The 24009-nt window shown below is 38.5% G+C and overlaps 1 protein-coding gene across 4 annotated transcripts in view; it reads left to right on the forward strand.

Moving 5' to 3' along the window:
- Positions 1 to 24009, forward strand: part of ABCC13 (multidrug resistance-associated protein 11) — a 96720-nt gene that overhangs the window by 50318 nt on the left and 22393 nt on the right. For all 4 annotated transcript variants that reach the window (XM_086419173.1, XM_086419171.1, XM_086419172.1 and 1 more), the window contains 8 exons: positions 3931 to 4018; positions 5478 to 5596; positions 11962 to 12059; positions 12281 to 12347; positions 13108 to 13225; positions 13348 to 13464; positions 13568 to 13648; positions 13748 to 13996. In XM_086419173.1, coding sequence (XP_086275299.1) covers positions 3931 to 4018; positions 5478 to 5596; positions 11962 to 12059; positions 12281 to 12347; positions 13108 to 13225; positions 13348 to 13464; positions 13568 to 13648; positions 13748 to 13996 — 937 coding nt within the window. The remainder of the gene's footprint in view (positions 1 to 3930; positions 4019 to 5477; positions 5597 to 11961; positions 12060 to 12280; positions 12348 to 13107; positions 13226 to 13347; positions 13465 to 13567; positions 13649 to 13747; positions 13997 to 24009) is intronic.

Here is a 24009-nt window from a genome sequence, read left to right on the forward strand (position 1 = left end):
CCTTGGACTTCTGAGATATTTTTTGGGTATTGAGGTGGCTCAGTCCAAGACAGGCATTTTTACCTCATAGTGGAAGTGTGTGCTAGATCTGCTCTAGGAAGCGGGTAAACTTGGGGTTAAACCAATAGATACTCCAATCGAGCCTAATCACTGATTGAGTGGCAGTGATGGTGAAAGCCTTGAAGAAATCAGTCATTATCAATGGTTGGTGGGTAAACTCATCTACCTATCTCTTACGCGACCCTACATTGCCTATGCTGTCAATGTTGCTAGCCAATTCATGCAGGCCCCTCGCATGACATATCTTGATGCTGCCCTACGCATCTTTCGATATCTGAAAGGGTGTCTAGGGAAAGACTTACTATTTCGTTCCCATGGTCATATGCGTGTTGAAGCATGGACCGATGCTGATTGGGCAGACTTTATTGCTGATGACATTCGACTCTTGTGAATTGTACTGTGGAGGGTGAAAATTTGGTAACTTGGCATAGTAAAACCCGCATCAGTGCTGAAACTGAGTTCAGAGCCATGGCTCTTGGCATATGTGAGTTACTTTGGTTGCGATTATTACTACGTGAACTTGGCTGTTCACCTCCTGTGCCCTTTCAGTTGTAATGTGATAACAAGGCGGCCATTAGCATCGCCCATAATCCAGTTTAACATGATTGCTCCAAGTACATTGAGGTCAACCATCATTTCATCTGGGAGGAAATCACTTCTGGTGACATTTGCACCATCTTCGTTCCTACCACACAAGAGTTGGCCGACGTTCTCACTAAAGCCTTGGGTCACGAACATTTTGATAGTCTTATGGGCAAGTTGTGCATGTGTGATATCTTTGCCCCAACTTGAGGGGGAGTGTTAACAGCAGTTAGTTTAGTTTAGTTATTTTAGTCTATGTTTATTTTATTCTTTTCATGTTTATGTCTTTTTCTATCTGTAGGAAACTGAATTTATTGAGAATTCTTGTATATCTATTACAAATGCCCTAATAGGGTATTTATAGACCAACTATCCTATTACAAGAATATTCTAGAAAACTATCTTATTGTAGAAGATTACAAGAATATTCTAGAAACTATCCTATTGTAAAAGATTATAAGAATATACAAGAATATTCTAGAAACTATCCTATTGTAGAAGATTATAAGAATATACAAGAACATTCTAGAAAACTATCCTATTGTAGAAGATTACAAGAATATTCTAGAAAGTTAAGAAAAACAAAAAATAATCAAGAATGTCCTATTTTCCTAAAATAAGCCTTGGAGATTTTTCAGCACTCCCCCTCAAGCTGGTGAATATATGCTTTCCATTCCCAGCTTGCCAATGACCTTTTGAAATGTGGTTCCAGGTAATCCTTTCATTAGAACGTCTGCCAGTTGCCCTTCTGTTGAAACGTATGGGGTGCAAATTAAACCACTGTCTAGTTTTTCCTTTATGAAATGTCGATCCACTTCCATATGTTTTGTACGATCATGTTGCACTGGATTATGAGCAATATTGATGGCTGACTTGTTATCACAATACAATCTCATTGGACTATCCCAGGTGATTTTAAGATCTTCCAGAATTATTTTGATCCACAGAAGTTCACAAATTCCTTGTGCCATTGCCCGAAACTCTGCCTCTGCACTTGATCTTGCTATAACCGGTTGTTTTTTACTTCTCCATGTAACTAGATTTCCTCCTAGAAATGTACAATAACCGGATGTCGATCTTCTATCCACCATGAACCCTGCATAATCTGAGTCTGTGTATGCTTCCAAACGTAAGTTTGCTCCCTTTTTAAATAAAATTCCCTTACCTGGACTACCTTTTAAGTATTGGAGGATGCGGTATACGGCTTGCAAGTGTATACTCTTAGGATTGTGCATGAATTGGCTAACCACACTAACAGAATATGCTATGTCAGGCCTAGTATGAGAGAGGTAAATCAGTCTTCCAACCAAACGTTGATACATCCCTTTGTTTACAATCTCATCTTCTGGAGCTTCACTTAGCCTATGATTTGCTTCTATTGGTGTTTCCATGGGCCTGCAACCTATTTTTCTAGTTTCCTTGAGAAGATCTAGCACATACTTCTGTTGTGAGACAAATATTCCTTCCTTTGAACGAGCAACCTCTATACCTAGGAAATACTTCAACTTGCCTAGGTCCTTTATTTCAAACTCTTCTGTCATCGTGAATTTAGCAAAGATCATAAGGAAAAAAATAAAGGGAGGGTAAAAACAGATGAACAACGAACAAGATGGCAAAAAAGAGAAAAAAAATCGATTCCCAGGATATGAACCTAAGGCTCTGATACCATGTAGGAAACTGAATTTATTGAGAATTCTTGTATATCTATTACAAATGCCCTAATAAGGTATTTATAGACCAACTATCCTATTACAAGAATATTCTAGAAAACTATCTTATTGTAGAAGATTACAAGAATATTCTAGAAACTATCCTATTGTAAAAGATTATAAGAATATACAAGAACATTCTAGAAAACTATCCTATTGTAGAAGATTACAAGAATATTCTAGAAAGTTAAGAAAAACAAAAAATAATCAAGAATGTCCTATTTTCCTAAAATAAGCCTTGGAGATTTTTCAGCACTATCTTTTCCTATTTATTTGTGTAAATATATAAACAATACACAACGAGAAATACTTAATCTGATTTTTTCCAGAATTTCTTCTCTTGTCTTTCTTCTGTCTTCTCTAAAATCCTAGATCAGTTTCTACAGATCTCAGAGACATTATTAAGTTTTATGGGTTTGTAAATCAATTTAAGGTGCTTAAATATGTCTATCTCAATGGATGGGTGCAGTTAGTCTTCTTCTTCTTCTTTTACTTCTGTGTTTTTTTGGTAGCCTTAGAATGCGTACCAGAGTTAAATTTTGACATATTGGTTCCTCCATGTTTTAATAAGTTGGGTATACTATAAACATATTAAGGTGTAAGTAGTTAATATGTGAATGTAGTAATTAGTAGTTTCTTCATTTAAGCACAGTGTTTTTCATATTAAGGTGTAAGTAGCCGACCCCAGATTTTGGGAAAAGGCTTCACTGTTGTAGGTGTAAGTAGTTGGTGTGGCATTATTGTTCTCATTTCCAACCGACCAAAAAAAATATTATTCTCATTTCCATTTAGAATAGTTGTTTTTCTCTGCGGGCTCTTAGACACCTACGTCAATGTGTAGCAGAGCATTATAGATATTCATTTTCACACTCTACATGATTTTTGTTTTAGTTAAATGATTTGTGAGTGTGTCTTCATTTCGGATTTATCATTTCCTACAATTTCAATGAATATATTCTCAATATTTACATTATTTTCGCAATTTTACCACCTCAATGTGGTGGTAAAGTCTGTGTATGGTAATAACGGTGATCTGGGATTGAAACTCTGCTTTCACACTTAAAAGATATTTTTTTATTATTAATTTCCTCTGGTTGAAATATTTCACGAAATATTTGTACTTCTAGGCTGACCCAAATAGGTATCGTAACTGAAATTTACTACCTTAGTATGACCGATGTATTCCTGAAGTTGCTTTAAGTGATTCATTTCTTATCAAGCTTCATAGTGGGCAATCATTGCCTGTTGATCGCAAGGTAATCTCTTAGCTGTGGTTATATTGCATGCAGGAAATCTGTTTTTGGCAGAACTTGGTTTACAGTGCTTTAAAGTTCATATTTTTATTCTTTTCTCTGTGATTTGAGGAAAAGTTACTATTAAGATGAGTTAACGTGCAACGAGCATAAAGTCCCCATTTTTCTATTTCCTACACTATGCTTCATTTTATAATATTTCTGAATTGTTCTCTTATCTCAAATACTTTATCAGCACTGAATGTTGTCATTATGTTCAAATATCCTTTATATTCTTGATTAGAAACATTAGCAATATTTTAAGAAACATAATACTGATGTCACAGGTCCTTCTTGGATACACAATACACTTTTCATCTTTCCAAACTCAAGTTAAAGCTACGGTCTAGTATTATGACAGTTATTTATAGAAAGGTAAGCTCACCTTCGACATTTACTTATAAATTTCTATGTATATGGATGAATTAGTGGATTGATCTTTGGTCATGCCGAGAGAGATCGGAAGTACATGTGTGTGTTGTTTTTATACACATTGCCTGCAATCTATATTTAAAGGATGCTGGGGCTGATGATTCTAAAGCTTTGATTTTCATCTTTTCCTTCTTAGAGTTTTCAGTTGCTTATGTTCTGAAATTTCAGCTTCATTTGATTTGATTTTTCTTTTATTTATTTATTTATTTATTTTTTGGGGGTGGGGGGTTGTAATTTATTTCACTTTCCTAAACAACAGATGTTTGTGGTTCAAGTGGGGTTGCTTCACCAACTGAATCATTATTTGAAGCACATCAGATAGAAAACGTAATAAGAAGTTTGTGATAGTAGTCAGTAAAGTATATGTAAATGGTTTGGCATTAGTGAAAAGTTCACAACGTGACAATGAGTTTGTGATAGTAGGTCCTTTGCATGACGTACTTGGGGTAATCTATAAAGGAATAGACAACCCTTCAGAATAGGATGGTAGTTGTCAAATGACAGCCAGGTAATTGATTTTGTAGGTCAGTTACAATTTTAAGAAGAGTAGCAAAAATAAACACGGTCCATCTATTTTGACAGCAAATCACTAACCATTTCCTTGGGTTATTCACTAACACATCGTTCTACAAAAAGGAGGCACTAAAGGCATGGCTTGATAAAAATAAACACAGCTGCAGCAACCACTAAGGCAAATGGATAATTCATTTTAATAATAACAATAAACATGCAGCCCAGGTTTAAAATCTTTTTCTCTAGGCAATGTTCGGGTCAAGAAAAAATTTAATCTCACCCAAACATTTTGAGACAACGAAACATTCAATGTTTCATTCTGGCTTTGGTCGAAAGTGGAATGTCTTAAGCTGAAACATTCCAAGATGGTAGAAAATTTTGAACAATCATGCTGCAATAACTCATAGGCATAACATAAATTCAAGTAGAAGGAGACCATTAGATAATGGGGCCTGTGCATCATGACAGAGGAACTCTTAATGTCAATTCATTAGTGATGTGGAAGTTTTGGTTCATATAGGCTTTGTATTTATAGAAGAAGCACAGCATTAAAATATGTGAGTTGGATATCATTATTATCGTTTAGGCCATATCTGCCATCTAAAATATTGGGATTTTTAGCAGGAATCCTATTCCTCTATTTTATGCTATATCTTCATTCAAGGCATGGGTCATTTGATCTTTTGTGCTCTTAGATCTTGAAGTTGAAGCTTCACAAATATGATAAGCTGAGGTGTAGATTTTGAGTGTGGATTTTCGTATGTTACATCAGTGGCATAGAAATTGTTTCTCCCAACTTCAGCTGTCTGAATATGTTTTCCTCATAAATCTAACTTAATTTTTATGTACTCATTTTTCAACAGTTTCTCATGTACCCTTTCCTTGACAGTGCCTCTGTGTAAGCCTAGCTGAGCGCTCAAAATTTTCCGAAGGAGAAATTCAGACATTCATGTCTGTTGATGCTGATAGAACTGTCAACTTATGCAACAGCTTCCATGACATGTGGAGGTTATATTTTTGTTTCTTATATCTCACATCAGGAACATGCTTTTCAGGAATTTGAAGTGTATCCTACCTGTTTTTAAATGGAGCAATTAATAGATTATGTCATTTCACTCCATCAAAGGCAAGGGTACCATTGGTCCAAAGAATGCAAACTTGTTTTCTTGTCTGTCCTTTTGGCTTATGCTCTTTTAGTCTCATTTAATAGGGAAAATTGTATTATTTGATGATATGTATTGGTGGCTTACCCTTTTATCCTCAGTATTTCTATTTTTTTTGTTTTTTTGTTACCAAATGCCATATTATCTATAGAAAGAATATGATATGTAGTTGAAGTTTGTATGTGTAAGAGATGGGTACTTTATGAAAAAAAAGGCATAGGTATGATGGTGTCAAGCATGCTAACCCAAGAAACTAGGACATGAGAATCTCCTTATAATGACAGCATTCGTATGACATTTTATTAGATGGATATGAGTTAATAAAAGTAAAGAAGTTTGAAGGGAGATCTCTTAACAAATAGGACTCATCAAGGCTAACTCACTTGTATTTAAAATCCCAGAAGTAAACAAGGAAATCCAGGTTGTTACCAAATAGTAGCCATGTTAATGGGTGGGTCACATGCATGGGTAACATACGTTTTTTTTTTTCTTAAGGAAAGATATTCTTGTCATATAAGATGTAGCTTACTAATTACATTGTAGTTTTAAAATTATTAGACATAACTCTTTCATAGAATTGACTCTAGATGACATTTTCAAAGAACCAACTATTTGATATTGGGGCCATCAAGAAGAACCTTATTTTCCATTCCAAATTGCTTCAATTGATAGGAGCAAAGAGGTAGGTCCCTCAGCCAGTGAGACATGGGGAAGGAGAGTGGATCTCAAGGTGTAGTACCATAGGCTTGCTAAGAGGAGGAAATAAACTATTGGAAAAACTCAAAAGTTAGATGGTAAGGTAAGGCAAACATAATATGGAGTTTTTCAGTGAAAATTGTTTAAAGATTTAAGGGGATCTTTTTTGAAGATTTTCTTTTAAGATAGGTTAAGTTCTGTGCTGAATAACTCTATTTTATTAGTTTTTTTTTTCTTTTGTCCTTTTTAGTCTTTTCCACTTATTAGACTATGTAATTATCTTTAAAGTCTAATTAGGGCTTTGTAATAAGATTTTATTATAGAGTTCTCTCAATTCAACTTGGTATCAGAGCCTACCTCCATCGCCCCCCTCCCTCCTCTTTCCTTCTTGCTACAAACCCCATCATCCCCCTCCTCTCTTAAATCCATCTTCAACACCTCTTGTCTTAGATTAAAACATTACCCCTACGGGGTTTTTATCATACCATGCGATAGGGTCGTTAGAATACATTGAAGCTCTACGACAACGACAGAGTTGCTATTAGGCCAAACGATGGCCCTTGGACCATCCACAGAGACTTGCGACAACATCAAAGTCTATGGGTGCCTTTGGAGACCTGTGATAGCAACTGCACAGCCTGCAGAGGCTTGCGACAGCACATAGGGTGCTTTTGGAGACCTGCGACAACAACAACAAAGTCTATGGGGGCCTTTGGAGACCTGCGGCAACAACTGCATAGCCTGTGGAGGCTTGCGATAGCCCCTAGGGTGCCTTTGAAGATTTGCGATCTCAGCAAGAGTGCTGTTTGGGGGTTGCGATCATAACAAGTGTGTTGTTTGGGGGTTGTGCTCACAACAATGTTGTTGGAAGGGTATAACAATAGCAAGTTGCTATTCGAGGCTTACGACAGTGAGAAAACTACTCCTTGGTGCCTTATGATTGAGTTAATGACTGCTTTGGTCACTTACAACAGTGTTTGATCACCTTCCACACCTCTTACGATTATGTATTGCCACCTTTAGTGTGCTACGATCAATTTCTTATTTGAACTCCCTTCAAACCAAAGCACATCGAATCTTTGATGGCCTCCAAGACGTCTTCTTTTTCGATTACCAATAATAGTCATGGATCGAGCGATCTTCCTACTCCTTTGTCCGACTTTCTAGGCATCCAAATTGCCACCTTGAAATTAGATGGTCCTAATTATATTCTTTGGGCACGATCGATTGAAATGTTTATTGGTGGAAAAGGAAAGATCGGTTACCTCATAGGGGCGGACAAACAACCTACACCAATTGACACTATTTACCCCCAATGGTTTGCTAATAACTCTATGGTCCATTCTTGATTGGTTACTTGTATGTGACCACACATTGCGATTGGTTTTATGTTCTCCAAGACCGCATACCAGATATGGGATTCCGCAAAGAGTATCTACTCGCAACGTCAAAACATTGTCTGAATCTTTAACTTATAGCGTGAGATTTCCTGCCTTTCGTAAGGTGACTCTTTATTCACCACCTATATATCACAGCTACATGCTTGATAGAAAGAGTTAAACCTTCTATTCCTCGTCCTATACTTGGAAGTACCCTCTTGATGAGGTATTATATGCGTCAATTCTGGATAAGAATTGAGTCTTTCAATTTCTAGCTGGTCTCCGGGATGAGTTTGAGTATGCGAGAGTTTATTTATTGGGTATGGATCTCTTTTCGTCTCTACAGATTGCGTATTCTTATGTCTTAGTTGATGAGAGTTGTCGTATAACTGTCCTACCCTATTCTTCTGGAGACCATTTTGCTATGCTTGCTTGCATACTTCTCCACAACCTCCCAGTAGATCTCTGCCTACACGTCAACGATATAAGTGTGATCATTGTGGAAAGTTGGGTCACGTGAAGGCCCATTGTTATGCGCTTCATGGTCATCCTAATCAGCAATGTCAAATGTCTTAATGATCCTCAGTTCATGTCGCCTTTCAGTTGACTACTGATTAGGCACTCCCTTCAACTACTACTTCCTCCTTAGGTTCGGTATCTATGTCACAGGCTAAGTTTGACAAGTTCAGACAATTCTTCAATTAGATGGAGACTTCATCTCAGCCGGTCTCTACTTTCGCTCACTCAGGTACCTTTGCATCTGTACATAGTGTTTCCACCACTTCCTCACCATAGATCATTGATTCTGATGCCTCAGATAACATAACCGGTATGTCTTCCCTGTTCAAAACTTACAGTGTTTGTTTTGGTTATCGCAAGATTCGCCTTGTTGATGGTTTTTTATCTACTATCGTTGGTCAAGTCATTTTTCTGTTACACCTTCTTTATCCTTAACTAATACACTGCATGTTCCTCAACTTACTACTAATCTTATCTCTATTAGCATTGCCAAACATTTGAATTGTAGTGTAATCTTTTATCCCTCTCATTGTGTCTTTCAAAATTTGGAATCGAAGAGGACGATTGACACTGGACGTGAAGTGAATGGCTTGTATCTCTTGGACGCACCTGTTTTACATAGCACTCATTCTGTTTTTCAGCTTAGTAGTAGTAGTCAGTCTAATAAAATACTTGTAATGCATTGACACTTACACTTAGGCCATATTTCCTTTAGATATTTGAAACACATGTTCCCTTTATTTAATAATACCAATTTACTTGATTTTTATTGTGAAATTTGTCTAAACGTTCGTTCTCATTATCCTATTAGTGTGAATACTAGTGCACTTACTCTGTTTGACCTAATTCACTATAATGTGTGGGGTCCTTCCTCCGTCACATCCATTCTTGGTTTTCGCTATTTTGTCTTGATCATTGATGACCACAGTTGTACCACTTGGGTCTATCTTATGAAATACAAGAGTGAAGTATATGGGATCTTCTAGCAATTTCTTGCTATAGTTCATACCCAATTTGTTCGTACCTTCACGACTTTCCGTTTTGATCATGGTACCGAATACACCTATAGTGAGGTATTGAAGCTTTTTTAGAGTCTGGCATGGAGCATCAAATGTCCAATGTTAAGACTCCTCAGCAGAATGGTCGATCAGAAAGGAAAAATCGCTATGTTCTGGAGTTAGCCTATGCCCTCTCTATGGCATGAACGTGCCACAATCCTATTGGGCCAATGTAGTTCTTACTGCTGTTTACCTTATTAATTGGACCCCTTCTCGGGTTCTTCAGTTTGCCACTCCCTTTTGCTCTATTCGGATCGTCCCTTGTTTCCACTTCTTTCGCGTGTATTTGGGTGCGTCTGCTTTGTTCATATTCTTGACCAAACTTGTACTAAACTTGACCCTAAGGCTGTAAAATGTATCTTTTTGGGTTATTCTTCTACCCAAAAAGGATACCGTTGCTATCATCCTCTCTCTTGAAGGCGTTTTATTTCTCGGGATGTCTCTTTCTTTGAGCATACCCCATATTATACTGGGTCACTTGACATTCAGTCTGAGTAATTTCCTCTAAATTCCCCTGATGATGACCCCTCTCCCTTGTTATTTCCTCTTCCCATACCTGTTCTCCCTTCTCCATATCCTGTAAGTTCGTCACCTCATCGATTGTAGGTTTACTCTCAGAATTCATATAATATCACAACCACTTCTATGCCAGACCAGCTCGCTTCCTTGTCTTTAGCTTCGCCACCTACTATCTCTTGTGATGATCGTCCTATCACCACTCGCAAGGGTAAGCGCACTTGTACTTATCCCATTTCTAATTATGTATCCGTTTCCGCTCTCTCACCCTCCTATCAGAGTTTTCTTGCTTCTGTTTCCTCTGTTTCTCTTCCTAATATTGTTACAGATGCTATTACCCATCCCGAGTGGCAAACAATTATGATTGATGAACAGAGTGCTCTTAAAAAAATTCAGACTTGGGAACTAGTTCCTCTTTTGCTTGGAAGGAAGGCTGTGGGATGCCGCTGGGTGTTCGCCATTAAGCATAATCCTAGTGGTTCTATTGCTTATTATAAGGCCCGTCTGGTGGCCAAAGGTTATGCTTAGACTTATGAGATTGATTACCAGGACACATTTGCTCCTATTGCCAAGATGACTATCATTCGAGGTCTCTTTTCTGTTGTTGCTATCAGAGGGTGGCCCTTCTTTCAGTTAGATGTCAAGAATGCTTTTCTTAATGGTGATCTTCAGGAAGAAGTCTATATGGCCCAACCTCATGATTTTTTTGCAGCTGCTTCTTCTAGACATGTTTGTTGTCTTCGTCGTTTTCTCTATGGATTGAAGTAGTCTCCTTGCGCATGGTCTGAGGGCTTTACTAAGGCAATGCATTAGTTTGGTTTCCATCAGAATTCTGTTGATTATACATTTTTCCTACGTCATGCCCAAGGTAAAATTGTCGCTTTGATCGTTTATGTGGATGATATTGTCCTTACTGGAGATGATTGTGACGATATTATAGAGGTAAAATCTTACTTAGGACTTCAATTTGAGATTAAGGACTTTGCACATCTTCGTTATTTTTTGGGCATTGAGGTTGCGTGGTCCTACTTTGGTATTTTTATCTCTCAGTGTAAATATGTCTTTGATTTATTCAGTGACTCCGTTCAGCTTGGTTTTCGTCCTGTCGATACTCCTATTGAGCAGAATCACAGGTTGACTGATTTTGAGGGGGAGTGCTTGCTGAATATTGGCCAGTACCAGCGTCTTGTGGGAAAATTAATCTATTTGTTTATGACGCGTCCCGACATTGCGTATGTTGTTAGTGTTGTAAGTCAGTTTATGTACTTTTCTCGCACATCTCATCTTACTGTTGTCTATCGTATTCTTAAATATCCTAAGGGATATCCTGGTTGAGGAATTTTGTTCAGTAATCATAGTCATCTTTGCGTTGAGGCATTGACTGATGCAGATTATGCTGGTTCAGTGATTGATAGACGGTTCACTTCTGGGTACTGTACTAAAATTGGTGGCAATTTGGTAACTTGGTGTAGTAAGAAGCAGGATGTGGTTTCTCGGTCCAGTGCTGAGTCAGAGTACAAAGTTATGACACTTGGAATGTGTGAGTTGTGGCTCAAGACCTTACTAGCTGATTTGTGTCTTCTTATGACAGCCTCATTTTCACTATATTGTGATAATAAATCAACTATTAACACATCAACAAATCCGGTTCAGCATAACAGAACGAAGCATATCGAAGTTGATCGACATTTCATTAGAGAGAAGATTGTTTCTAGGCAGATTTGTACTCCCTTTGTTCCTATATCTCAACAACTCGTTGAAATTCTTACTAAAAGTGTTAGCAAATTGGGCTGGTCATCTCGACCTCCCTTTTCTATTCAATAAAAATATCTTTATTTATAAAAATAAAAATAAAAATCACAGGAAATGTAATAGCCTCGTTTGCCTCCCTATTAATGAAAAGTGCTGGAGGAGGAGGGGAGGATTTTTTTTTAAATTTACACAAAATAATGTAAATTTATTTTCTTGATTATGCATATATGTAATCATTTACACTACCCTTAGTAACTTGAACCATTCTTATCTTCTTGTCCACCTTTCAGTCTACCTTTACAAATTGGAGTGGCATTATGCCTTTTGTATACTCAAGTCAAGTTTGCTTTTGTTTCGGGAATCACGATAACGGTCTTGTTAATACCAGGTATTGATGTCACTCTATAGCATAAATGTCAAGTACTAGGTGTTGACTACTTATATTTTATATTGGCTTTCAAGTACTATTGTTTTACATTCATTTAAGTTGAGTACATCTATTGTTGCTGCAGAATGGGAACATAAAATCCTAGTTCTTATGCAATAGTCATTTTCCATAATTAGAGCTAGAAATGCTCTCTCTGAATAATTGCAGATTATCAATGGCAGTGAATAAATGGCTTTCTACTTTGATTGCAAGAGCAACAGAGAAAATGATGAAAGAAAAGGATGAGAGGTATGGCACTGATTTTTTTTTTTTCTTGATTCAATGAGAAAAGTTCTATTTATGACATTGAGATTGAAAATTTTCTTTACATGTAATTATTTTCTTACCCTTATCAGGTATGGTCGTTTCAAGATATTTAAAGAATGAGCAAGAGAAATGAAAAGCATTTCATCATTATAAATTAAATTGTAAATCTTATATGCAAACAATTGTAGGAAAAGTAAATATGCCCTTATTATTTTGCTTATCCAAATGCACTTACGTTTAAGAGGATGCATTGGAAATCTGAAATCTAAAATTTGTAATTAGATTTCTAATTGTCATCATAATATTTTGTTGTCCATCAGTCTAAGAAGATGCATGATAGTGCTCCATGACAGTGTTTCTACCATTTAAAAAATGTTTCCCTATGACTATAAATATTTTCATCTTTACATATTATTTTTGGTATATCTGTTGTTGAATGTTAACTTGTGAGCATATTGACATATCGAGTATGATGTCCAGGTGGAGCACCATTCACTTGCCAATGTCTAGATTTGAATTATTCTCTTTTCAATAATTGAAAGCAATTTGAAGATTCTTTTTCCGAGTTACGATAATGTATTTTTACCTTCTCCGGATTCACATGGATCTTGTACCTGATAATGAAACTAAATGGTTTTGCAAATTCTTATATATGGGTGTTTGATATGGTTACTTTGGTAGTATATTTTTATGTCAGTAAAGCAGATATACCTCTTATTATCCCAACATGTATGCTGGACAGAATCAGAAGAGCTGGGGAACTTTTGGCGTATATTCGTACTTTGAAGATGTATGGTTGGGAGCTACTATTTGCCAACCGCTTGAGGGAGACAAGAACACTGGAAGTGAAGCACTTATCTGTATGAAACTGTATTTTCTGTTTAGAATGTTTGAGATTAGCACAAAATAATATAATGCCTTGGTTTCTTTTGAACTTTTTGAATAAATTTTCAATCTCAACATTTCTAGTCATTTTTATCAGACTCGGAAGTATTTGGATGCATGGTGTGTGTTCTTTTGGGCGACAACACCAACACTTTTCTCTCTGTCCACTTTTGGGCTCTTTACACTAACAGGGAATCCCCTCAATGCTGCAACGGTATTTTCTCAGTAAAATATGACATGTCACTCAAAGTTACATTTCCTGAATAATGTATTCATTATGAAGCAGACTGAACCCACTTTGCATGCCTTATTTTCAGGTGTTCACATGTGTAGCTTTGTTCAATACCTTGATCTCTCCGTTAAATTCATTTCCATGGGTCATTAATGGGTTGATTGATGTGAGTTTTACATGTGCATATTGTTGAAAAGTTGCATTCCCTTGAAAATAGGTGTTTTCTTGATTTAAATGCTACAAACCTTACTGTAATTCATTATAGGCCATCATATCTACGAGGAGATTGAGTGCATTTCTCTCATCTTCTGAGCATATTTCGGAACGGGTGTCGACAGCTGATCTATTCTCAGAATCTCCCTCAGAATGTGTGTCTGATTCTATTCAACATATGGCTGTTGCCATCCGAGATGCATCATGTGTTTGGTCAAACAGCAATGAGGATCAGAACCCTGTGTTGAATCACGTAACTCTTGACCTTCCTAAGGGGTTCCTTGTCGCAGTAATTGGAGAGGTTATTACAGTGCCTGAGTTCTTCTGTGATTTCCTTTTTATTTTTTCATAATTTATTTCACTCACATTACTCAATGATGTTCACATAACGCATTTTCCTAGTGAGTGGTCAATCACCGCTGTTAAAAGAATTCTGTCCAGAGTGCACTTTTTTTTTAAATATTCAGTCTTCCATTATCTTATACGTTGAAGTATGTTGTTTAAATTGATGAAAAGAAAAACCCAGAAGGAAATATGTAGGAAAGCAGAACAGGAAAGGGATTTAGAGGAGAGAAATCTTTGATCAACCCCTGATTCCATTAGCCTAACAATAAATAAATAAACAATTCCATTATGTTATTTAGTTTCCAATTATCAGAATTAATTTATATATATATTTTAATTTGGTGAAAGGAAAGAAAGGGTTAAATAATGCTCTGTTTATCTGTGGTGCACAAATATAGGGTACCAGTTTAGGAGTCCGACACGGGCTCAGAGTATTGGATTCAACAAGCCTCAAAAAATAGGATGCATGGTTTCAGAATTATTTTAAATAACTTAAAATAGAGCATTTATATCATTATGTAATGATAAGGATAGTAAAATAACCATTTGATGTGATACATATTTTGTACCTATTAACAAGAGTATACATATGTTGAATATATATTTCAAATAGAGAATATTCCAACTGGGGAAAAATCTAATATTTTATAATTATTAATACTATCTGATATATTGCAGAAAAGGAAAGAAAATAAAATTGGAAATGTTTCATAATAGTCCATGAAGTGTCAGAATCTGGATATGTCACCCATTTGGAAGAGTCTTGCAACGTAGATGCTTATTTATAAATGTAACAAGGAGTCTACCACAAATACGAGAAAAACACTTAGTATCTGTTTGGTTTGTGGATTTGTACCCCTGCGAGTTGGACTTTTGAAGTTCAACTTTTGAAAGTTGATAGTAAGAGTTAATTACCACTCTAGTGTTTGGTTGTTTGTTAGATTTCACCCTAGAGTTGCAGAGAAATCCAATTCCAGTACTTAGTTGATTTAGACTGTGCTTTGATTGGATGGTGGAGATCCTTCAGTATGCTTTATGGCCCAACAAGATCAAGTGATGCAGATCCATGGGCCACTAGTATGATTTCGCTATTTATTATTTGGGGAATAAAAGATGTTGGTAGAGGTTAGATTCGAGTTTCAATCTGTGTATTCTAATATAGTAGGATGATGATCATGATCTTGATCATCATCATCATCACCATTGGATTCTAGAGTGAGTTATTAATACCCACTTAATAGTAAGTTCATCTTTATGAACTAGTACAATCAGCATCACACTAGATCTTCTATATGAGCATTTGTTGCATTGAACTCTCATTCTTGGGAGGATTTCAGATGCTTCAAGATCCTTGACTTCAAACTGGAACTTCACGCATACAAGCTATCAGTCACACAACAAGGCTAACATCGATTTTTTTTAATGGTAATTTAGATTAGTTTACCTACTAGTGCAAGTGGGAAAAAAGAGAGGAAAAGCTGTGATGCAGCAACAAAGAGTATTCAGAGGTTCTTGGATCAATGAGATCATCCAAACGAGCCAAAACAGTCTGCAAGCATGCAACATGATTGGAGGGTCCAGATTTAATTGGTTTGGAGGGCCACGATTATTTTTGTTAGCCCATTTTCATTTTATTTTGACAGTCCTGATTTTAGAAACTGGATGGCTAGGGTTTAACTTGTTTTAGGGCTTTAAACCTTAGGAAATCTCTTTTCTATAGCAGTTTTTTGAGTTTTTATTTTGAAACGAAATTGAAAGAAGGCTGTTCTGGTTCAGCTCCTTCTTGCCTTTCAATTGTGTGTTATTTCCTTGCTTTTCCTCCATTTTCTAGCTTCAAACTCACTGTTAGGTTTCTGGGCTGTTTGGGACTGCGTCAGTTGGTATCAGAGCCATACAATTGAGTTTGCTTGGATCGAAGACATGCCTCCAAGAAGAAGGGGATGGGGACGTCGTGCAGCAGCAATACCCATCGGTCGATCTGAGAATGAGAATGAAGTTGAAGGGTAAGAAGGCAAGTCAAACTATTGACCCAGCGATTGGCCTATTTGGAGGAACCCAACTCAAGAAGATGAAGATTCTGAGTCGGAGGACTTTGTCGAGAACCCATTCCATGATCACGCTTGACGTAGGTAAACAGTTAATCGAGATAATCGGGCTTGGGAATCGAGTCTAAAGATCGAAATCCTTGATTTCCTTTATAGTCTTCAAGTTGAGGAGTTCTTGGATTGGTTGAATACTGTAGACTGGATATTTGACTATAAAGAGGTTCTCGATGAACGAAAGGTGAAGTTAATAGCCATCCGATTAAAAGGAAGGGCTTCGGCATGGTGGGAACAAATTAGGTTGACTAGGGAATGGAGGGGAAATTGAGGATTACAGGTTCGAAAAAGATGATGAAGAAATTAAAAGAGAATTTCCTTCCATACAATTATGTCCAGACCATGTATCAGCGTTTACATAGTTTACGAGAAGGAAATAGTGATAAATTTGGGGATCCAACTCAAAACCAATTGGCTATGCTTATAAAGTTAAGAGACAAGGTAATGAGTGTCCGATGTGGGACTAAACTCAACACACTCCCGCATGTGTGAGCCAAACTGGGCCAAAGCATGTGGAGATATGAACTAAGTGACGTGGAAGAGAGAAAGGCTCGCTATGATACCATGATAAATTTGGGGGTCCAACTCAAAACTAATTGGCAGTGAGTGAAGAGGCCCACGAGCTTATAAGGAAAGAGACAAGGTAATGATTGTCCGATAACCCACAGGTCCCAAAATCGGAACTTGGCTTTGATATCATGATAAATTTGGGAATTCAACTCAAAACCAATTGGCAATGAGTGGAGAGGCCTAGGAGCTTATAAGGAAAGAGACAAGGCAATGATTGTCCAATAACCCATAGGTCCCAAAATCAGAACTTGGCTTTGATACCATGATATATTTGGGAATCCAACTCAAAACCAACTGGTAATGAGTGGAATTAAAATAGAGAGAAAAATAATAATCTGATTAATTAGCCCTAATTAGGCTTTAAGGGTTACATAATCTAACATAGATGAAAAGACCAAAAAGGACACTACTACTTATTTTAACACTCCCCCTCAAGTTGGTGCGTGGATATCAACTACGCCCAATTTGGACAAGACACTTCAAAGGTGATTTTACTAACACCTTTAGTAAGCACATCAGCGAGTTGTTGAGATGTAGGAACAAAGGGAGTACAAATTTGTCTAGAAACAATCTTTTTTCTAATGAAATGACGATCAACTTCGATATGCTTAGTTCTGTCATGCTGAACCGGATTTGCTGCTATGTTAATAGCTGATTTATTATCGCAATATAGTAAAAAAGGGGCTGGTACAGGAAGACACAGGTCAGCTAATAAGATCTTGAGCCACAACAACTCACACACTCCAAGTGCCATAGCTCTGTATTCTGACGCAGCACTCGACCGAGAAACCACATCCTGCTTCTTACTACGCCAAGTTACCAAGTTACCACCAACTTTGGTATAGTACCCAAAAGTAGAGCGTCTATCAGTCATTGAACCAGCATAATCTGCATCTGTCCATGCCTCAACACGAAAATGACCATGATTACTGAATAAAATACCTCGACCAGGACATCCTTTAAGATATCTAAGGATGCGATAGACTACAGTAAGATGAGATGTTTGAGGCAAGTGCATAAACTGACTTACAACGCTAATAGCATACGCAATGTCTGGGTGAGTCATAGACAAATAGATCAATTTTCCCACAAGTCGCTGATACTGCCCAATATCCGACACACTCCCCCTCAGAATCAGCCAACCTGTGATTCTTCTCAATAGGAGTATCAGCGGGACGAGAACCAAGCTGTCCTGAGTTACTGAGTAAATCAAGGACATATTTTCGCTGAGAAACAAATATACCGGACTGAGACCGCACAACCTCAATACCTAGAAAATAGCGAAGATGCCCAAGGTCCTTAAATTGACGGCCTAAGTAAGTTTTTAGCTCAGAAATGCCATGATCATCAACTCCAGTAATAACAATATCATCAACAGAAACAATCAGAGCGACAGTTTTACCCTGGGAGTGACGTAAGAAAAGGGTGTGATCGGCCGAACTCTGATGGAAACCAAACTGATGCATGGCCTTAGTAAAACGCTCAGACCATGCGCAAGGAGACTGCTTCAAGCCATAAAGAGAACGGCGAAGACGACAGACATGTGTAGGAGAAACAGAGGTAAGAAACCCAGGAGGTTGGACCATATAAACCTCTTCCTGAAGATCACCATTGAGAAACGCATTCTTGACATCTAACTGGTAGAGAGGCCAGCCTCTTATAGCGGCAATAGAAAGAAGAACGCGAATGGTGGTCATTTTGGCAACCGGAGCAAAAGTCTCCAGATAATCAATCCCATAAGTATGAGCATAACCTTTGGCTACCAAACGGGCCTTATACCGAGCAATAGAACTATCCGGATTATGCTTAAGTATGAAAACCCAGCGACATCCCACAGCTTTCCTTCCAGGCGGGAGAGGAACAAAGTCCCAAGTCTAAGTCTTTTCAAGAGCGTTCAACTCATCAATCATAGTTGTTCGTCACTCAGGATGGGCAATAGCATCTGCAATAGTTGTAGGAAGAGAAACAACGGAAACAGAGGCAAGAAAACTCCGATAGGAGGGTGAGAGTGTAGAATCAGATACAAAATTAGAAATAGGATAAGTACAAATACGCTTACCCTTACGAGTGGCAATAGGACGATCATCATCGGGAACAGAAGGAAGCGGATCTGAAGGCAATGAGGCGATCTGGTCTGACAAAGAAGTGATGGTAGTATCACGTGGACGCCGAGAGTAAACCTGCAGAGGAGGGGGTGACAAACGGACAGGAGGTGGAGATGGAGGAACTGGTAAAGGAAGAGGAAAGGAACTAGGGAGGGGATCATCCGGGAAGTCTAGGGGAAACCACTTAGAGTGAGTGCCAACGGACCCATTATAATATGGGGTATGCTCGAAGAAGGAAATATCTCGAGAAATGAAACACCGTTGAGAAGGAGGATGGTAACACCGGTAGCCTTTCTGGGTAGATGAATAACCCAAAAAAATACATTTTACAACCTTAGGGTCAAGTTTAATACAAGATTGGTCAAGAATTTGAACAAAACATACGCACCCAAACACATGCGTAGAAAGGGGCGTGGCAAACTGAAGAACCTGGGAGGGGGTTCGATTAATAAGGTAAATAGCAGTAAGAACTACATCGGCCCAATAAGACTGTGGCACGTTCATACCAACAGAGATGGCACGAGCTAACTCTAGAATATGGCGATTTTTTTTTTCTGAACGATCATTCTGTTGAGGGGGTCTTAACATTGGACATTTGATGCTCAATGCCAAAATCTAAGAAAAGTTCAAATACCTCATTACAGGTGTACTCAATACCATAATTAGAACGAAAGGTCTTGATGGTACGACCAAATTGGGTATGAACCATAGTAAGAAACTGTTTAAAAATCCCAAAACTTCACTCTTGTGTTTCATAAGATAGACCCAAGTGGTACGACTGTGGTCATCAATGAATAAAACAAAATAACGAAAACCAAGAGTGGAGGGGATCGATGAAGGACCCCACACATCAGAATGAACTAGGTCAAATATAGCACGTGCAGTAGTAATCATACTAACAGGATAAGAAAAACGCACATGTTTAGCTAATTGACAAGTTTCACAAGAAAAATCAAGTAAATTGTTATTATTAAATAAAGTAGGGAACACGTGTTTCAAATATCCAAAAGAAATGTGGCCTAAGCGTCAGTGCCAACGCATTACAAGAGCCTTATTAGATTGACTACTACTACTAATCTGGGAAGCAGAATGTGTGTTAGGTAAATTGGGTACGTCCAACAGATACAGGCCATTCACTTCACGTCCAGTGCCAATCGTCTTGCTCGATCCCAGATCCTGAAAAACACGATAAGAGGGATAAAAAATTACACTACAATTCAAAATTTTGGTAATGCTACTAACAGATATAAGATTAGTAGTGAGTTGAGGAACATGCAGTGTATTGGTCAAGGATAAATAAAATGTAATAGGAACATGACCTTGACCAGCTATAGAAGACAAAGAACCATAAGCAAGGCGAACCCTGCGATGACCAGAACAAATACTATAAGTATTAAATAGAGAGGACGTACCAGTCATGTTAGCGGAGGCACCAGAATCAATGATCCATGGTGAGGAAGTGGTGGAAACTCTGTGTGCAGATGCAAAATTACCTGAGTGAGCGAATGTAGAGACCAGCTCAGATGAGGTCTCCATCTGATTGAAGAATTTCCTGAACTTGTCAAGCTCAGCCTGGGAAAGAGATATCAAGTCTGATGAGGATGTACTAGCTGAGGGAGGTGCTGTATCAGTAGTCGACTGAGAAACTGCATGAGTTGAAGGTCGTTGAGACTGTTGACGTTGCTGATTCGGACGACCATGAAGTACATAACATCGAGCCTTCACATGACCCAACTTTCCACAATGATCACACTTATGTCGCTGATGGGTAGGCATAGACCTACTGGAGGATTGCGGTGAAGATAGACGAGTAAGCATAGCAGAGTGATCTCCCGAAGAATAAGGTGGGACAGCAGCGCGACGACTCTCATCAACCAAGACATACGAATATGCGGTCTGTAGGGACGGAAAGGTATCCATACCCAATAAATGAACTTTTGCATACTCAAACTCATCCCGGAGACCAGCTAGAAACTGAAAAACCCGGTTCTTATCCAGAATCGATGAATATAATGTCTCATCAAGAGGGTCCTTCCAGGCATAGGATGAGGAATAGAAGGTCAGCTCTTCCCACCGAGCACGTAGCTGTGATATGTAGGTGGTAACTGAAGAGTCTCCTTGTGAAAGACGAGAAATCTCACGCTCCAAGTTGAAAATTTTGATGTTGTTCTGACGTTGCGAGTAAATGCTCTTTACGGAATCCCATATCTATTTTACTGTCGAGGAAAATATAAAACCAGCCGCAATGTGTGGTTGCATAGAAGTGACCAGCCAAGAACGGACCATAGAATCATTAGCAAATGTGAGTAAGAACTATCTGTCTGTGCAAGTTGTTTGTCCGCTCCTGTGAGGTAACTAATCTTCCTTTTTCCACCAATGAACATTTCAATTGACCGTGCCCAAAGGAGATAATTCGGACCATCTAATTTTATTGTAGTAATTTGTATACTGGAAAAGTTGGTCAAATGAGAAGGAGGACCAGTCGATCCATTACTATTACCAGTGATCGAGGAAGAAGATGTCTCAGAGGCCATCAAATAATCTGAGTATTGTGGTTGAATGAGAGTTCAAGTAAGATGAGGGCACGATTCCGTAGAATAAAGTGATCGCAGTACCCTAAAGGTGACAATACATGATCAAAAAAGCCGGGAAAGCTGATTAAACACTACTGTGGGTTATCCGAGCAATCATTCTCGCAAGCATAGAGACTCAAGGAGTAATACTACTGTTAGAATAGCCTCAAAAACAACTCCGTGTTGTAATCACAGACCTCCGTAGGTCTTTAAAGCAACTGTCGCTACCCTCGTATAACTCTTACTATGATCGAAAAAATAAAATAAAATAAAGAATAGCCACCTGCTCTAGTCTCAAGGCTCATAACAACAGATTGCTATGTCGCACAAGGCAAGCTCATAACAGCAGTTATAGCTTCGTACAAAATAGAACACACACCCACTGGTGTTGCCTACTTAAAAACAGCAGCCTGCAGTGATCGCAGGGCTTAACTAGTCACTTACCAGCGTCGTACAAGTGTCGCCTGCTCAAAGGGTATCACCTACTGTGATTGCAAAACTCACAGACATCTACTGTGGGTGTCGTAAGGCTTGAACGATGTTGTCTTGGGTGTCGCAAGTCTCATAGACAACTACTGCTATGAGTACAGCATCATTGCTGTGAAGACATCCTAATCGCAGGCTCTAAACTAGTCTTAACTCCCTATCGCATGATGCGATTAGGTTGTGTATACACAGAGGACCGCCGTTGGGGTGATAAGAATTGAAAACGAGAGGTAGGGTGTTGGTTTTAGGGAAGAGTTGGTCGTCGGAGTTTGTCGCAGAAGAGGAAGAAGTGGAAGATCGATGGAGGATCTGATACCAAATTAAAATAGAGAGAAAAATAATAATCTGATTAATTAACCCTAATTAGGCTTTAAAGGTTACATAATCTAACATAGATGAAACGACCAAAAATGACACTACTACTTATTTTAACACGTGGAGAGGCCCAGGAGCTTATAAGGAAAGAGACTAGGCGATGAGTGTCCGATGTGAGACTAAATTCAATAAATAGGACGGTGGACAATTATAAGGAAGAGTTTCATCAATTGGTGGCCAGAAATGAGTTATCAGAAAGTGAGGAGCAGCTGGTTGCACGATACTTGAGAAGCATTCAAGATGTTTTGAGCTTGCACTCGTTGTGGTCTGTGTCGGAGGCTTACCAACTCGCCTTGGCTGTAGAAAAACAACAAAATTGAGGGGTATTGAGGGCTGGAAATGTGCTGGGAAGCAAGATTAAGTCAAGCTTTTGGGCTGACCAAGGGGCGCCAAGGGTTCGACAAAATGCTCGAGAGGTTGGACAGCGCAATGCTCGATCAAGGAGCTTGCAGGGCTCCAATATGATGCTCGTAGTACCCTCGAATACAACCGGTACTATCAATCACACCCCAAGTGGGTCAGGATTTCAATTTTACAAGTGTGGTGAAGCTAGGCACAAATCTGCAGAATGCCGAAAGTCTTTTAGTGGTCATTGGGACAAAGGTAAACAACTATTGGAGGATGGAGAACCTACTTATGGGGCAGATTTTGAAGGTGATGTTGTTTATGTGATGATGGAGATAATGGTGATGCTCTTGTTATGAGGACAAGCTTGTTATTGCCAGAACATCAAGATGAGGGGAAGATTGGTGAAGGACCAACATCTTTCACACTACTTGTACGATGGGTGGAAAAGTGTGTAAGATGATCATCAATGTTGGTAGTTGTGAGAACGTTGTCTCTCAAGAAGTAGTCAACAAGCTCAAGTTACAGACTGAGAAGCATCCCAAACCATACCAGCTATTGTGGTTCAAAAAGGGTGGTGAGGTAGCAGTTACACAACATTGCTTTGTTTCTTTTTCTATTGGGAACAAATATCACGATCATGTATGGTGTGATATCGTCAATATGGATAATATGGATGCATGCCATATATTATTGGGTCGACCAGGGCAATACGATCGTAATACTACTCATGATGGGAGAAAGAACACATGCTCATTTTGGAAAGATAACATGAAGATTACGTTAGGGCCCATGAGAGAGGAGAAGGAATCTAAGCCTAATTCAAGGAAGAATGTTAAATTTCTTACCATGGTCAAGTTTGTAGAAGAAGCCCAAAACTGAGGACAGATCTATGCACCAGTGGGGAAGGTGGAAATCTCAGCACATTCGATCCCAAAGAGCGTGGTGCCTTTGATGAGTGATTATGTATACTTGTTCTCTTGCGACCTCCCTTCGGGCTTACCTCCGATGAGGGATGTCCAACATTTTTTTTTGATTGATAAAGATAGATTTATTAATAAATTCAACAAGGGGGGTTGAGGGGACCAACTCAAAACAAAGGAAACAAAACAAAAGAGATACAACAGCCAAGCGGGACCAACACTCTACTCTCGCGATAACGAACAAACACTATCCCACCTCACAACAAAATCTTCAAAGAAAACCCCTTTAAACTCCTTATACAGTTCTAGTATCTATCCCAACATTGTATTGATTTAGTACCTAGTTCTAGCCTACCCAACAAGGCTGCTTACAGAATGAGCCCAAAAGAGTATGGGGAGCTAAATCACCAAGTTGTGGACTTGGAGGAAAAGGGGTTAGTGAGGGAAAACATGAGCCCATGTGCAGTACCAACCTTACTCACGCCCAAGAAAG

This window comes from Akebia trifoliata, chromosome 12, assembly GCF_017979445.1.
Source record: "Akebia trifoliata isolate Shusen 1 chromosome 12, ASM1797944v1, whole genome shotgun sequence".
Classification (NCBI taxonomy): Eukaryota; Viridiplantae; Streptophyta; class Magnoliopsida; order Ranunculales; family Lardizabalaceae; genus Akebia; species Akebia trifoliata.